The sequence below is a fragment of the Lepus europaeus genome, chromosome 8, assembly GCF_033115175.1.
Source record: "Lepus europaeus isolate LE1 chromosome 8, mLepTim1.pri, whole genome shotgun sequence".
NCBI lineage: Eukaryota > Metazoa > Chordata > Mammalia > Lagomorpha > Leporidae > Lepus > Lepus europaeus.
Genome location: NC_084834.1, coordinates 38,444,159 through 38,459,525, shown reverse-complemented (window position 1 = coordinate 38,459,525; position 15,367 = coordinate 38,444,159). Strand labels below are relative to the sequence as shown.

General features: G+C 46.1%; 1 protein-coding gene across 1 annotated transcript in view; it reads right to left on the bottom strand.

The window, feature by feature from the left end:
* SETD7 (SET domain containing 7, histone lysine methyltransferase) overlaps positions 1 to 15,367 on the bottom strand; it is a 49,602-nt gene that overhangs the window by 12,547 nt on the left and 21,688 nt on the right. Inside the window, exons 3-6 of the mRNA XM_062199591.1 lie at positions 14,485 to 14,686; positions 10,101 to 10,290; positions 5,180 to 5,261; positions 1,867 to 1,984 (exon numbers count right to left, since the gene is read on the bottom strand). Coding sequence (XP_062055575.1) covers positions 1,867 to 1,984; positions 5,180 to 5,261; positions 10,101 to 10,290; positions 14,485 to 14,686 — 592 coding nt within the window. The remainder of the gene's footprint in view (positions 1 to 1,866; positions 1,985 to 5,179; positions 5,262 to 10,100; positions 10,291 to 14,484; positions 14,687 to 15,367) is intronic.

Sequence of the window (15,367 nt, the reverse complement as noted above, 5' to 3'; positions counted from 1 at the left end):
TTGTCAAGAGTGAACAGAATCCTCATGGATCTTACGATTCCAGCCTGGCCACGTCATGTCAGGACGGGACCCTTGGGCTCATACACTGTTAATGGCTGTTGCTTTGGTTTGGATGTGTTGGTTCCCTGGAGGGTTCAGAGGTGTTGGGAACTTTAAGAAGTAAGGTCTAAATGGGCCCTGCGGTGGTCTGCTCTCGGAAGACATGCAGACCCAGGCTAGTTCTGGTGAGAATGGTTGTTAAAGGGGAGCCTCCTTTGGTGTGTGATTGGTTCTCTTTCCATTTCTCTATCACGAGTGGTGCAGCCTAGAGTCTATCACCAGGATATAGGCACCACGTTGTTCAGCCCCCTTTAGCCACCAGAATCACAAGCCAAACAAGCCTCTTTACTTTGTAAATTACCGAGCCTCAGTGGTTTGTTGTTGTTGTTGCTAGCAATGCAAAATGGATCAAGACAGTTAATGAATTTTTCCTATCTCCTCAACAGAATCTAAATTTCATGAGGGCAGGGAGGGAGTTTCATTCATCTTTATAATACCACATAGGGAGCGCCTGTACTTTTTGATACTGGATTTTGTGACCTTGGCCAAGTTGCTTAACCTCTTTAAGCTTCTGTTTCCTTTCTGTAAAATATTTAAATAAACAAACTCAGGCTGAGCATCCCTAACCTTAAATCTAAAATATTCCCAAATGCTAAACTGTTTAGTGCTAACACAGTGCCACAAATGGAAAATTCCACACCTCACCGCATGTGACAGGTTGCAAAGAGTGGGTGCACTAAAGATGTTATATAAAACACCTTCAGGCAAGTGTGTAAGGTGTATATGAAGCATACATGAATTTGCTGTTTGGACCTGCGCCCTACCCCAAGACACCTCATATGTATATGGGAATATTCTGAAACCTAGAACACTTCTGGTCCCAGGCATTTCAGATAAGGGACACTAATCCTGTATCATAGCATTATCTCAGAGTTACTCACTTTCTTTTTTATTTTCCCAGCCAAAAGCAAATTTATTCAAAGGGAGTAAGTGTGCAGAGGTGGCTGATACCCAGCGTGCACACAGAACTCCAAGAACTACTTTCAGAGGCTGAACTTCGGGGACTTTCTGGATTGTTCCATAGGGACCCCATCTACCTGGCCACAGCCCAGTTTGAGTAAAGCACCATCTTTTGCTGTGCAATTGCTCTGAATGTAGAATAATGTGACTATCGCAGGGCATTTCCCTTCCTGGTGGCATAGGAATAGGTGCAAAGGCGAGGGCATCAATGTGGGTGCCAGATACAAGCTTAAGTCCCGAACTCCTCCAAGTGAGATAAGGGTGAGGCTCCCCAGCTGAACTTTGCCTTTAAGCAGACTCTTAGGAGGCAAAGAAACAAAACCAAAACACATATATGTTGGACATAGTATCAAGGCTTGTATGACTTTAATTTCCTGATTTCAGTCTTTTTTTTTTTTTTTTGGCACTAGAACCCCTTACTCCTGACAAGATGTAGGCTAGTGGGTGGACTCACACAATCAGAAGCAGGGGCTTCCCCTACACAGCACCCTGCCCAAGGTCATAGATTAATTATGACACGGTCTGACTGGAGCTTGATTCTTTTCGGACACTGGGTATGGTCCAGTGCAAAGCAATTATTGCCTGATTTATGGCATCATCACACTTTCTATAAAACAGCAATGGAACTTGTAAAAAAATATTAAGCCTCAAAAAGAAAAAAAAAAAAAAGAGGAAACTATCCAATCAATTTTATAGAAATGCCAATCCGTTTGTTCCTTAATATTTCTGGTGAATATGAAAGTAAAGAGTGCTATCTGGCACAAAGCCCTCAGCCAATCTCGTCAGCTTCCTCTCCCACCCTCTCACCTCTTGGTGTGTAATTCGGACTCCATTATAAAAAGACATGGCGGTATTGGGGCCCACTGCCACCTTCGAAAACAGTCCTTCCCCGGCACTGGAAATGAGAGATTCTGCAACATAAACCCTACAGAGAAAAAGAGGATTGAATAATGACTTTCTAGTTTGATAAGTCACTTTTTACATCGACCAACAAAGAGCATTGTGGCTACCGAAGCCAAAATGTCAGCTTATAATAATCCAACAAAGAAGGAAGGAAGTAAAATTATAAAGTTTTAGCACTGGGAATGGAAGAAGTGGCAGTTGTGTCTCTTTTAGGAGTGGTGTTCAAAATTTGCCAATAAAATTATTGCATATTCATAAAACTGCCTGGCGCTTGACACAAGGGGGTCTCTTTTTTCTTGGTTGAATTTTCTCTTTTTAGTTACTGACAATTTTCATGGTCTTACTGGATAAGTAAAAGAACTTTCCAATATTCATTAAAACTATATTCAAGTTTGTCAGTGCCAGCTAGGAGGGAAAGACTGTTTTAATTAAACCTCAAGATGAATCTTTGACATGAAAGAATGACAGTTATTAAGATAAATGAAAATTTGCATCAAATTGAGAAGTTTCTGTACTGCAAAAGAAACAGTCAGGAAAGTGAAGAGGCAACCGACAGAATGGGAAAAAATATTTGCAAACTATGCAACAGATAAAGGTTAATAACCAGAAACTACAAAGAGATCAAGAAACTCCACGACATCAAAACAAACAACCCACTTAAGAGACGGGCCAAGGACCTCAATAGACATTTTTCGAAAGAGGAAATCCAAATGGCCAACAGACACATAAAAAATGTGCAGGATCACTAGCAATCAGGGAAATGCAAATCAAAACCACAATGAGGTTTCACCTCACCCGGGTTAGAATGGCTCACATTCAGAAATCTACCAACAACAGATGTTATTTATAACCCGAGGGTCAAATGCAGCTGTTGCTTCTTTTTGTAAATAAAGTTTTATTAGAACACAGCCATATCTATTTGTTTAGCATTGTATACGACTGCTTTAGCGCCACAAAGGCAGAGCGGAGTAATTACAACAGAAATCAGATGGCCTAAAACACCCAAAATATTTACTGTGTGCCCTTGTCCAGGAAAACCACTGATTTATAAGAGGAAACAGCATTCACAATTATGGAACTGAATTTATTAAGACAGTAGATGTCCCGGCACCTGGCAGGAACTGGACATAGAATTTTTGTTACATGGACCTTAGGCTTATTTTATGAAATGAAAGATTGAATTATTGCTTCCAGCGCTCTACTTTCCCTGTGACAGAAGTATAGGAAGGAACTTCAAAACATTTGTGGAAAAATAGCATTAAAAGATAAGTTTATTTTGGTGGAACATTTTTGATCCCCTCACATAGCTTTTTCATAATACGAATTCTTCATGAACTTTTGGGAGACTCCTAGGACATCCTGCCCCTGCACCATGCAATCTTGGTGGTGGTGGTGGTGGTGGGGGTTGCATCCCTGCCCTTCTGATTTCCTGCCTGCTCCCCAGTGGAGCCCAGCGGAAGTGACTGCATGCTGTGTGTCTGGTGTTGAGAGGCGAGGCAGGTCTCTGCCAGCCCCACTGTGCCCACCCCCAGAGTTCTCACTGTCTCCAGGAGGAGAACATGCCCAAGGGGACAGCGGCTCCTGTAGCTGGAATCTTGGAATGAAGACATGTGAAACAGACCTGAACCCAACTGGAAGCCTGGAGTCCAGCCCAATCCAGCCGAGCCTAGTTGGTCCCAGTCAAAAGAGGCTGAACTCCAGCCAACCCACAGGACCAGGAGCATAAAAGAAAATGTTTGCTTTTGTAAAGCAGCAGTGGTTAGCAAGATACCGTTAGGCAGCGTCATCACAACAATGATAACACGAAAGATGGACACATGCAACTATGGACTGTGTTGTTTGAGGCTAACAAAGAGACCAGACATCCCTCTGTAACTGGGCCAGAGTCTCATGTCCAGAAAAGAGGCCACATTGTAGAGTCAGCCCTGTTAGTGAAACAAGGGAAGAGCCCTATTTCTGAGATGGTAATAGAAATAGAAACGGGATGGGAGGCAATACGTGCTTATTACAAAGAGCAAAGTCGAGAGAAAACCCACCTTGGAGAGTTCTTTACTATAAACAGACCCAGTGCTACCCAGGCAGGGTAGCAGAAAACAGCCATGGGGAGCGGGACCTCAGCTGTGCCGTAGGCATGAGAGGAAATGGCGTGGGCTGGACACTCTGGGAGTGAGCGTCCAGAATCGGAAATGTGTCCTTTATAAGCTGGGATCTTTATGTATCTCACACCTCCTTTGTTTCACTCCTGTCCTTTTTAAGTGGATAAAGAAATTATCTTGGGTTCCAGACCCCTCTGCTGGGCGTGGAAGATAAGGAGGGCTCTGGATGTGTAGGGGACAGCATAAGTGAGTGTGACGTGCTCCCCAGGGGACAGAGGGACTGCTGCATAAACTGCAGCCCTGGAGCCCTAAGGAGGGTGACACAGGGTGGGCAGGAAGTTCATTTAGGTCTGCTGAGCTGGAAGTCAGAAGCCCCCATTTGTAATGCTATCCTCCACCTTGTCAAACAAGTTCCAGGGTTGCATCTGCTTCATCCGGGCCTAAAGGGAGGATACCATAAAAATATGGACATTAAGCTCCCAGGTGGAACTTGAGGAGGTGCCATATAATTCCTAGGTGGCTTCATGCCTGTAGAGGCACCACCCCCTCCCTCTTAAAAGAGGCCATCAACTGACAGGTCAGTCTCTCTCTCTCTCTCTCTCTCTCTCTCCACAGACCAGGGCTGGAGGTGCTGGTGGTCACGATGGGTCTATCTCTATGGGCGATAACCCACGCTTACATGTGTGTTCACTTTCTCGCCTTTGGAATACATTTTGCTCCTATTTTTTGTATCTTATACATGTCTGTACTCGCAATGCTTGTCTCTGGGAAGCAAGGACCTGGAGGGAAAAATTGAAGCACCCTAACCCACATCAAAGGCGCACGTGGACAGGGCGTGGCAGGGCCACATGTCTTCCCAGCCAGGCTTGCCTCCCGGGACTGCTACTTGGGCTGGGCTGTGCTGGACAGGTGGAGAAATCCTGCCACAGAGACAGATTCTGCATGGAAGCAAGATGGCTCTCCTCAGACTGTGTGCGTATTTATTTGGAGGCCTTGCAGAGGAAAAAGGCACGTTTGCAAGGAGCTTGGTCTGGGCAGGAGAGCCCCAGAGGTAGGCTAGTTCCCATGACTGGGGTGATTTCACCTCACACAAATGGTGAAAAGCACAAGGAGGAAAGTACCTCTCTGATTCATAAGGGTCTGGAAGCAGAGCGTTGCTGGAGATGCAGGAAGAAGTGGACTTGTCGAAGTGGTACACGGAGCCTGAAAACAAACAACAATGTCAGTCCAAGTGCACAGGGCAGTGAAAGCGTTTTATCTATCCCTGAGAGAAAAAAGAGCTAAGTAATGAAAAATGTCATTCAAGTCATACCAAGCAGAATGAAATTCTTCAACTTAAGCGACTAGCTTTCAGAGCCACTCTTGGGTTTTATTTTTAGGTCTTAATGAATAGCCATCAGCCATCTCTCTCTCTCTTTTTTTTATTTTTAAAAAATTTTTGACAGGCAGAGTGGACAGTGAGAGAGAGAGACAGAGAGAAAGGTCTTCCTTTTGCCGTTGGTTCACCCTCCAATGGCCGCCGCGGCCGGCGCGCTGCAGCCGGCGCACCACGCTGATCCGGAGGCGGGAGCCAGGTGCTTCTCCTGGTCTCCCATGGGGTGCAGGGCCCAAGGACTTGGGCCGTCCTCCACTGCCTTCCCGGGCCATAGCAGAGAGCTGGCCTGGAAGAGGGGCAACTGGGACAGAATCCGGCGCCCCGACCGGGACTAGAACCCGGTGTGCCGGTGCCGCAAGGTGGAGGATTAGCCTGTTGAGCCACGGCGCCGGCCAGCCATATCTCTTAAAATCTCCATTTGCTTTTGGGTTTTCTTGACTCAACTGATTTGAAAGATGCTTGGGTACTTAACATTTTTAATCAAGAAAAGGCTTTATCATGAAATTTTGAGATCTCTTTGGTCAGATCAAATTGGGTAATGCATTTAAATTTTTTTTTTTTTTTTTTATGGTCTGCAGAATTCAACAACTGAGCCCAGGCAGGAGTCCCTAGCACTCAGAACAGATGTTCAGCCTTGCTAGAACTAAGGGCAGCACTGCCTTTGCTAACGCATTAATGAAGTCGTCACACTCCTATGAAAGTGGTGCCAGAGCCAGTGAGTAATTTATTCCCGAAACTGAGGTACACAGCTGTCTTAGAATAACCATTGGCTCTCCTCAAAGAATTAGCCCTAGAGAATCCTCACCAAGCACCACCAAGACATCCAGTGCTCTGAAGGCTAACAAAGAGGGAGCTGAACTCGGCAATTAGAAGACTCGCTCCTGCAAAGTCAAGCATTGGGTGCGCTAAGGCCTCACTGATAACTCTACTAATCAGTCCCTCAGGGGTCTCCAGTTCCTGTTTCTGGGTTTTTTGTTTGTTTTTTAACAACCCAAACCCAAATTAATGCTTCAAATTGAAAGTTAGAAAACAACCCTAGGGTCTAACTAGGTAACAGTCCATGCATTTCAAAAGACAGGATTTGATGGGGTTGTACAGGGAACAGAAGAACCAAGGAGTTGGACAGAAAGAGGCAGGAGCCCAAAGGTGCCACCCTAAGCCAAAGACCAAAGGAGGAAGCATGTGCCCACGCCTCCAGAGCGGGCGTGGTTGGAGCTACAGTGCACCTTCCTGGTGGGAGATGGAACCAGGAGGTGACAGGGCCACTGTGGAAGGCACTGCCTGACACAATGAGGGCTTCACGCTGCTCCCTTCCCTCTCTTTGTGCGAGACCACAGGACTCTTTGTGATCCAGTCCAGACAGAAGTCTGCAGGGGGCAGACACCGCTGCACTAAAGGCAGGGCAGAGATAGATGAGGCACAATTCTAAGAGCAAATCAGTAACAGACATGCACACAGTCCACGTACAGAATTTCGTGTGAATGTGTGTGCTTTAAGATTTATTTATTTATTATTTGAAAGGCGGAGTTACAGAGAGGCAGAGAGAGAGAGAGAGAGAGAAAGAGGGAAAGAGAGAGAGAGAGAGAGAGAGGTCTTCCATCCACTGATTCACTACCCAAATGGCCACAATGGCCAAAGCTGGGCTGATTGGAAGCCAGGAACCAGGAGCTTCCTCTGGGCCTCCCACATGGGTACAGGGGCCCAAGGACTTGGGCCATCTTCTACTGCTTTCCCAGGCCATAGCAGAGAGCTGGATTGGAAGAGGAGCAGCCGGGACTCGAACTAGTGCCCATATGGGATGCTGGCTCCGCAGGCCATGGCTTTAACCTGCTATGCCACAGTGCCAGCCCTGTGAATTTGTTTCTAAAAACCTTTTTAACAACCCAACTGTTGTGTGGACTCTCTGATCCATCGTGTGGAGACTCTCCTAGGAACCCCACGTACTTCCTGAGATGACCACTCTCATCAGAGCCGTGCTGTGTGCCCCAGGGCTGTCAGGGACCAAGCAAGGACGCACAGGAGCCGCAGATGGGTGCTCTCTTTCCAGTGTGTGCTGACCTCCACTCTACCCCCTGGCACGTGCACAGGACACATCCTTTGCTTCTGCTCCTTTCCTGTGTCCAGGGCTTTGTTCTGGGCTTTTGACTAGATCTATTCCTTCTCTTGGCCAACGCCAAGTCTTGGAGGGGAGCTGAGCCTTCAAGATGGAGCAGGGGTGGGCCAGCGAAAGGAGTTCCTGCCTAGGCGAATGAAGAGGTGAGAAGAAATTCCACCCTGAAGCTTAAGTGAGAAAATCTGCTGACGTAAGCAGAGAACTAGATGCAGTTGGCTGTTCCGCAAGCACCAAGAGAAAGGGCTGGGAGGAGAAGCCGGGCGGAGGTGGGCTGTGCTTTACGTGAGCTAGTTACATAGTCTTCCTCCTCTCCCAACCACCAGTCCTGATGGCCACATGACTCCTGTGGGACCCTCATTCCCTGGCTGATCAGTGGGAGGGAGGACTGGGGCGGAACTAGTCCTACACCATGCTTCTTCAGGGTTACCCACAGCAGCAAGGCTCCTGACCCTTTTGATGCTAAGCTGTGCGAAGTTTCCTTAAAATTACCAAGACCTGCTAGAGTCCTGCCAAGAAATTCTCTCTCTCTCTTTTTTTTTGGTCTTAAATGACAGTGAACAGGGTGTTTTCTATTTGCAACCAGGAGTTATAAGAAAAGTAATTGGAGGGGCTGGTACTGTGGCACAGTGGGTAAACGCCTTGGCCTGAAGCGCCGGCATCCCATATGGGCGCCAGTTCTAGTCCCAGCTGCTCCTCTTCCAATCCAGTTCTCTGCTATGGCCTGGGATAGCAATAGAAGATGGCCCAAGTCCTTGGGTCCCTGCACCCATGTGGGAGACCCAGAGGAAGCTCCTGGCTCCTGGCTTCAGATTGGCGTAGCTCCGGCCATTGTGGCCATCTGCAGAGTGAACCAGTGAATGGAAGACCTCTCTCTCTGTCTCTACCTCTCTCTGTAACTCTGTCTTTCAAATAAATAAAATAAATATTTTTTAAAAAAGAATAAATAACTTGCTCAAGACTATAACACAGTAAATGTTAGAGAGCTGGGACTCTGATTAGGCGACTCTTAGGTTCAGGCTCTTGGCACTAAACATGCTGTCACTTCTGAAGTTTTAAAATTGGCATCACCAGCTGGGTTCCTCCCCATCCCAAGTCACCTTGTTTCTAAACACTGTAACGCTGTCTCCTTTCACAGCAGATGTCAAGAGCACAGGCATTAGAATCTGTAGTTCAAAGATTACTGTTTCCTTTTTAAAAATAAGCTTTTCATCTTGGAATAATTTAAAATATACAGAAAAGTTGCAAGGATAGTACAGAGAGTCCTTGCTGTTTCTCCCAGTGTTAAGTTCGTACATTCCCATGATACATTTGTCAAAATTAAGAAACCAACAGAGACATTACTATGAACCAAACTCCAGACTTTATTCAGATTTCACCACTTTTTCCACTAACGTCCTTTTTCTGTTCCAGGATCCAATCCAGAAACCCACATTGCATTTGGACTGCCTCAATTTCTAACTTGGAAAAAAGAAAAAAACCTGAGACATTTAAAGCAACTGAAATTGCAGCTAAATACAATGCTAGCTTTCCCATTTTTGGACACTCTTCCTTTGGAGATTCTCCTTCAGATTCCAAGTTGCTAAATATTCCTTAAGCCTAGAAGATGATAGATTTGTTACCTTTTCCACTTCTTTCTCCTTGTAATCTAATCTGGGTCATAAATGGTTTGCAAGGACTCAGACCAAGTCATACAGCTTTCTTTTGCTGTGCCACTTGGAATGCAAAATTTTCATTTTTTAAAAAATTTTCCTGACTTTCTACAGTAAGCCACTGTAGACTCAGGAAAATGTTTCGCTGTGTCATGTTGTGCCTCTAAGAGGAAACAGGATTTTCCCCCAGTATGGATTCAGCTGGGTTCATGTATGTGTGGAGTATGTGCTCCAAGCAAGACCTGGGCACCGAGAGGGCAGGGGTACGAGCATGCATTTTTTTTTTTTCCAGGTAGAGCTCAGGTTGAGTCAGCTTTGCAGTTTGTACCAATTGGAAGACCTATCTGGCTTGATTCTTCAGTAGCATCAAATCACAGTTCAGGTCTTTTAGAGAAATAGCAATTTGCAATTGACTAAATTGTTGTGGTTCTTTCTTTACTCCTTCCCATTGCTAGAATCACGTATCTGCGCCCCTTGTCACGTGACTTTTCAACATCTACTGAAGTGCATAGAGGACTTGGCCTGCCTCACCAGCGTTCGGCTGGGTCGGCCACTGGACTTGCTCAGACCCACGGGAAGGGGGTGAAAGTGACATAGTGTCAGTTCCCAGGGGAGGCTTTAAAAGGCATCACAGGCACCTGCGTTAGCTCTGACACTTCTGTGATCCACCCTGAGAAGCCCTGCCCCAGACTGCCACTGTCCCTTCAGAGCACACACAAACCTGACCAGGAGTCTCGAGTTCGGCCAAGGCTGCGTTTGCTGCCGGAAACCTGTTGAGGAGCCTGTTCTGCAGCCAAAGCTGACTCCCTGCCTCCGACAGCACTAAAGCGAACCACCCCGAGGAGAAACGGAACGTCTGTCAAGTGCTGGCAGCCTGCTTTGGCATCAGAGCCCCGCGGACTTACTTCCAGGCATGAGCTCGAAGTGAGGTCTGCCTTCTTCAGTGGACACAAGCGTGGCCAGTTTTCCTTCTATCATCTCTCCGTCAATGAACTTCCCGTAGAGTGCGGTCCTCTCATCAGGGTACACGTAGGCTATCTTCTCGCCCGTCATTTCCCCATCTTCATTTACTTCTCCCACAAGGCTGCCTCCGTCCTGGTGGCAGAAGCCAAAAACCAGACAATATTACATATAGTATTCATCTCCGGACACGAGCCCAGGACCATTCTCTTCTGCACTCCCACTGTTAATGTGACCACTGTTACAGCTGTTGACAACCTTGATCTTTTCACGTGCGAAATCCGAAGTAACTTGGAGAAGTGAGAGCAAATGATGGTGAGTTGCTACAGATCTAACCACATGACACGTATCTTCTCAACCTACGCCCCCAACCCCGACCCCAACCTGACACACACTGCTAGAAAGTTCTAGACACAGGGGCTTGTGCACCTGATTTGGAGAATAAGAGACAGGCTGTGCTTTATGATCTTGGATAAGCTCTCTGGTTGGTTTGTTATGCAAGAAACAGTAACTGCTACTCTCGGCTGCCCGTATTCATTTGCTCCCACTTCGCAACATTATTTTGGATTTGCAATCTACTAAGGAAATCTTTTAGGTCAATTTGAACTGAAGAGTTTTTTGTGTACATGAGTAAAGATAGCGTTGCCTGCATTTTCTAAGAGATGGCCAAAAGGACTTGTGGACACTGCTTCTCTGAATCTTTATAGAGTTTGAAGGAAAGGTAGTTTTGAAAAAAAAAAAAGTGCAACTAAACTGAACTCCCTTCCACATCACTTCTTTCTTCCCACTCTTTACTGCTTCCTTTTGCCCCTTCCAGGAGAGGGGTCAGCTTTGCTTCATTTTTTAACTCTTTTGTATGTTTCATTCCCTAGGCTCTGAGTATGAGAGAGCAGAGACCATCAGTTGCTTCTGTATCCTGGTCAGTGCTAGGGATACATTTGGCACTCCATTCGTACTTTTTGAATTGAACTGGGATGCCAAAAAAAGTACTGAATAATTTAATTTGGGATGCCAGCGATGTTTCCTCCCCCCAGCCCCACCCTTATTCAGAAGGTCCTTACAGGATAGCTTCGAAAATCCAAAACATCGTGGGTTTGGTCTAACAATAGTAATGCCACGATGTCCTCTCAAAAGCTCAATTGATTTCCCCAGCTCAAGGATCTAGGATCAGTTAGCTAGTCAAAGTCCTGTAGGATTACTTTGGAGGGGTCTCAAAGGCGGCTAATTGAGAGAGAGCAGGAATAAGTAACATCATGTTCATGATTCCTATAGCTTCCCATAGTCTAATTGCTTTTTGAAGGAAAAAGATCCTACATGTTGAAAAACGTATCACCACACTTCTATAGAAAGGAAGATGTTTGGAAGAATTTTTCACGGACTGAAAGGGCATCAGGATATATTCATGGCTTTCTCCTCCCTGAGTTAATTCTCAGTAACCCTGCATAAATGAGGATGATGCTCCCGGCACGGTCTGCCTTCGGGTTCTTAGTGTTGCTTATTGAGCTGAAGCGAGTTGGAGCGTGTGTGCTTCCTTTACGCTGTAATTAATGTAAGTGAGCCATCGATTCAAACTGGTTCCTTCAAGCAGAAGTCTGTCTTCCTAGGGCCTCATACTCCGCTCCTTCACACGTTGGCATTTGGAGGAAGTGCCTTCTTTTTCCAGAAAAATAAAGCCGAAATCCTTTTTCTTTCCAAAAGGAGTTATGAATTTTCAATTAAAAACTTTATATCACAGCTTCTTTTTGAAAGAAGTAAGCTATCCTTAGAGTGAGCTTATAAATGCTGTAGGGAGAGTCATTGTTTCCCCTTCCCTCATTCCTGCTTTGGCTGCACATCACAAAAACGGGCACATCTGCAGTGCCCAGTAGCTCTGGGGAGGCAGGACAGTCTCTGCTCTGCTCGTTGGGCTCCCCTGGACTCCTTCATCCTGAGAAGGAGCATCTGACACCCATGGCTCTGCCTGCTGCTGGTTAGAGGGTAAGGCTACTGCCATGTGTCCGTCTCATTTTCTGCTCACGCTCTCGCAGGTCCTGGGAACCAGCAGTGCCTGCAGGCTAACCTTACAGCCCCTCCATCCCTGCCCTCTCTTGGGGAGCTGCCTGAGGCAGGTCCCCTGCCCCTGGGGGGAACCCACAGCTATCTAGGGACTCTATCTGATACTGGCCCATCTATTCATTTCAGAGGGGACGGGGTGGCAGCCCATTCTGGTTTTGGGTTCATGCCATGTATCTCAAGCCACCACTACCACAATAAAACTGGCAACTTGCTCTCTGACACTAGTGTCTAGTGTTTCTCAACTTATTCAGAATCCAGAGTGTAGGGAGTGTGGTCATCTTTCTGAACTGCCAATGGACACCAGCCATGAAGCAAGTGCTATCCACCAAATCAAGCTTAAAGCTTACAACTCCCCAGTGCTTCCTTCCAAAAGCAGAATCTTCTCTTGGTAGTTAAAAAAAGAATGAAGGCTAACAGGAGTGGACAGTTGATAAAGCAGTTAAGTTGTTGCTTGGGCACCTGGCTACTCTGTACTTCTTTTTAAAAAATTTTAAAAAAGACTTATTTATTTGAAAGACAGAATTACAGAGAGAGGTACAGCCAGAGAGAGAAAGGTCTTCCTTCACTCCCCAGTTGCCCGCAATGAACAAAGCTGAGCTGATCTGAACCCAGGAGCCTGGAGCTTCTTCCTGGTCTCCTACATAGGTGCAGGGGCCCAAGGACTTGGGCCATCTTCTACTGCTTTCCCAGGCCATAGCAGAGAGCTGGATCGGAAGAGGAGCAGCTGAGACTCAAACCAGCGCCCATATGGGATGACTTGAACTGGCGCCCATATGGGATGCTGGCACTGCAGGCCAGGGCTTTAACCTGCTGTGCCACAGCACCGCCCCTACTCTGTACTTCTGATCTAACTTCCTGCCCATGTACACCCTGGGAGGCAGCAGGTGATGGCTCAAGTACCTGGGTCCCTGCCCCCAACATGGGAGACCCTCCCTGAGTTGCCAGCTCCTGGTTTCAGCCTGGCCCAGCCCTGGATGTTATGAGCATATGGGGAGTGAACCACAGATGGAAGATCTCTCTCTCTCCCCAATCCCTACTCCCACCCCCGCCTTTCAAATAAACGTAAAATAAATAACTTTTTTTTTTCTTAAAAGAAGGCTAGTGGCCAAAATGGAGCTGCATGTTCAGCGAGGTTAATTTGCTCACCAATCTTATCACATCTTGGATCTCATCCAAGGACTTCACTGGCCACCTGCAGTTTGCCTCTTTCCCTGCCATATCGGCTGCCCCCAGCACCTGGCAGCAAGGTGTTCATGGTGCAGTCTCGGGCTTCCACAAGAACCTGCAGCTTCCTGACCTCCTGTTTGCTAGTTCCTTCTAGGTAGGAACTCCAGCGGCTTTTGATCCATCCCAGATCCTACCAAGACCATATGGAAATGCTTCCCCAATTCTTAGAAAAAGTTTTACGATGTTCTTTTCCTAGAGTATGATTTATTTAAGACCAATTATGTGTGAGTAAATTTAGCTAGGGCTGCTATTCTTATAAACCATATTACAAATAATTTGTTTTTATGAACATTTTAAAATCATGAGCAGATAGGTTCAGAATAAGCAAAAATGTATTCTGACTTAACTTCTAGCTGAAATAAAATATTAAATAAAATATTTCCTCAGGTCTATTTTTCTGAAACATTTTCTGGAAATTCACTAACAACAGATGGGATATTTGAAATGCAAACAAAAATGAGTGCATTAGTTCCCACCCATGAGTTTTACCATATCTTTTCGCTCTAATAAACTCCATAAATATCATAAAGTGCTATCAAACACTCAGAGGCAAGTTCATTTTAATCACCACAATTTAAGCTCTACAAACCTTAAAATATACTGAGCAGGATCATAAAAATCAAGCAGCAACACTGTAATAATGCCAAAAAGATTGTAAGTTGCAGGATTCATTTTTACATATAAGAAACAGAATAAAATTCATAGCAACGATGAAATATTCTACCATCTCTTTCTGTAGGCCAGGGAATGAAAAGCAATGCATTTTTTTTTTTTTTTACTATATTCATGGTATAAAAAAAACAATTTGTCCAAATCATGACTAAATCATCCTAGAAAACAATACTGAAAAAGAATCAAGAGTAGACCCAAGGACCAGGGATCCGAGTGGACAGTGGATGCCAGCAGCAGAGCTAGCCTCATCAACTCCCGGCCTCAGCCCTCAGCTTTGGGGACGCTTAGAATGCATCATACTCTTTACTATGAAGAATCAATGTATTGTCTCAAAGTGTGCACTTTGTAGCAAAGTTGAACTGTCCCGAGTCTTACTGGGTAATAGATCCAGCATACTCCATGCCGAATGTTGTCCTTGTATTGCCCCTTGAAGATGAGCCTCCCGTCCGTGTCGTACTCCTGGGCTGGACCGTTCAGCTCTCCGTCCACGTAGGTGCCCTGCAGAACGCCTCCGTCCTCGTATGTGTAAACTCCCTGGCCTTGCAGGGCGTCGTCCACGTAATACCCTTCCAGGGTGCTGCGAGAGAAGGGAGAACAAAAAGGCGAGTGGGACCGTGGACTCAACGCGCTGAAAAGGGAAGCCCGCATGCACAGCTGTGTCCATCCTGGCGTCTTTTCGGGGAAGCCTCTCTGGTTCTCACAGATTGCTAGGAAGAAGACTTTAGACATAAGGGTAAAATTAGGAAGAGAGAGAAGGAGAGTTAACCCCTGATTCCTGCTTCCTATGAACTCTCTCTCTGCTGGAGGAAACTGGGAACACACTTTCCCTAACCATGCCCAAAGCTAGATGACAATCAAGACTGGGGATAGGGGTTGGCGCTGTCGTGCACCCGGTAAAGCCGCTGCCTATAATGCCAGCATCCCATATGAGTGTGGGTTTGAGTCCCGGCAGCTCCACTTCTGATCCAGCTCTCTGCTACTGGCCTGGGAAAACAGCCAAAGATGGCTCAAGTGCGAGGGCCCCTGCAGCCATGTGAGAGACCTGGATGAAGTTTCTGGTTCTTGGCTTCAAGCCTGACCCAGCCCCGGCTGCTGTGATCATTTGAGGAATGAACCAGTGGATGGGAGCTCTCTCTGTGTCTCTCCCTCTCTCTCTGTAACTCTGACTTTCAAATAAATAAATCTTAAAAAAAAATGGATGATAAAAATTCTGGCATTTCCCTTTCTGCATTGGAACCACTCACCCTTAATTTTCCTC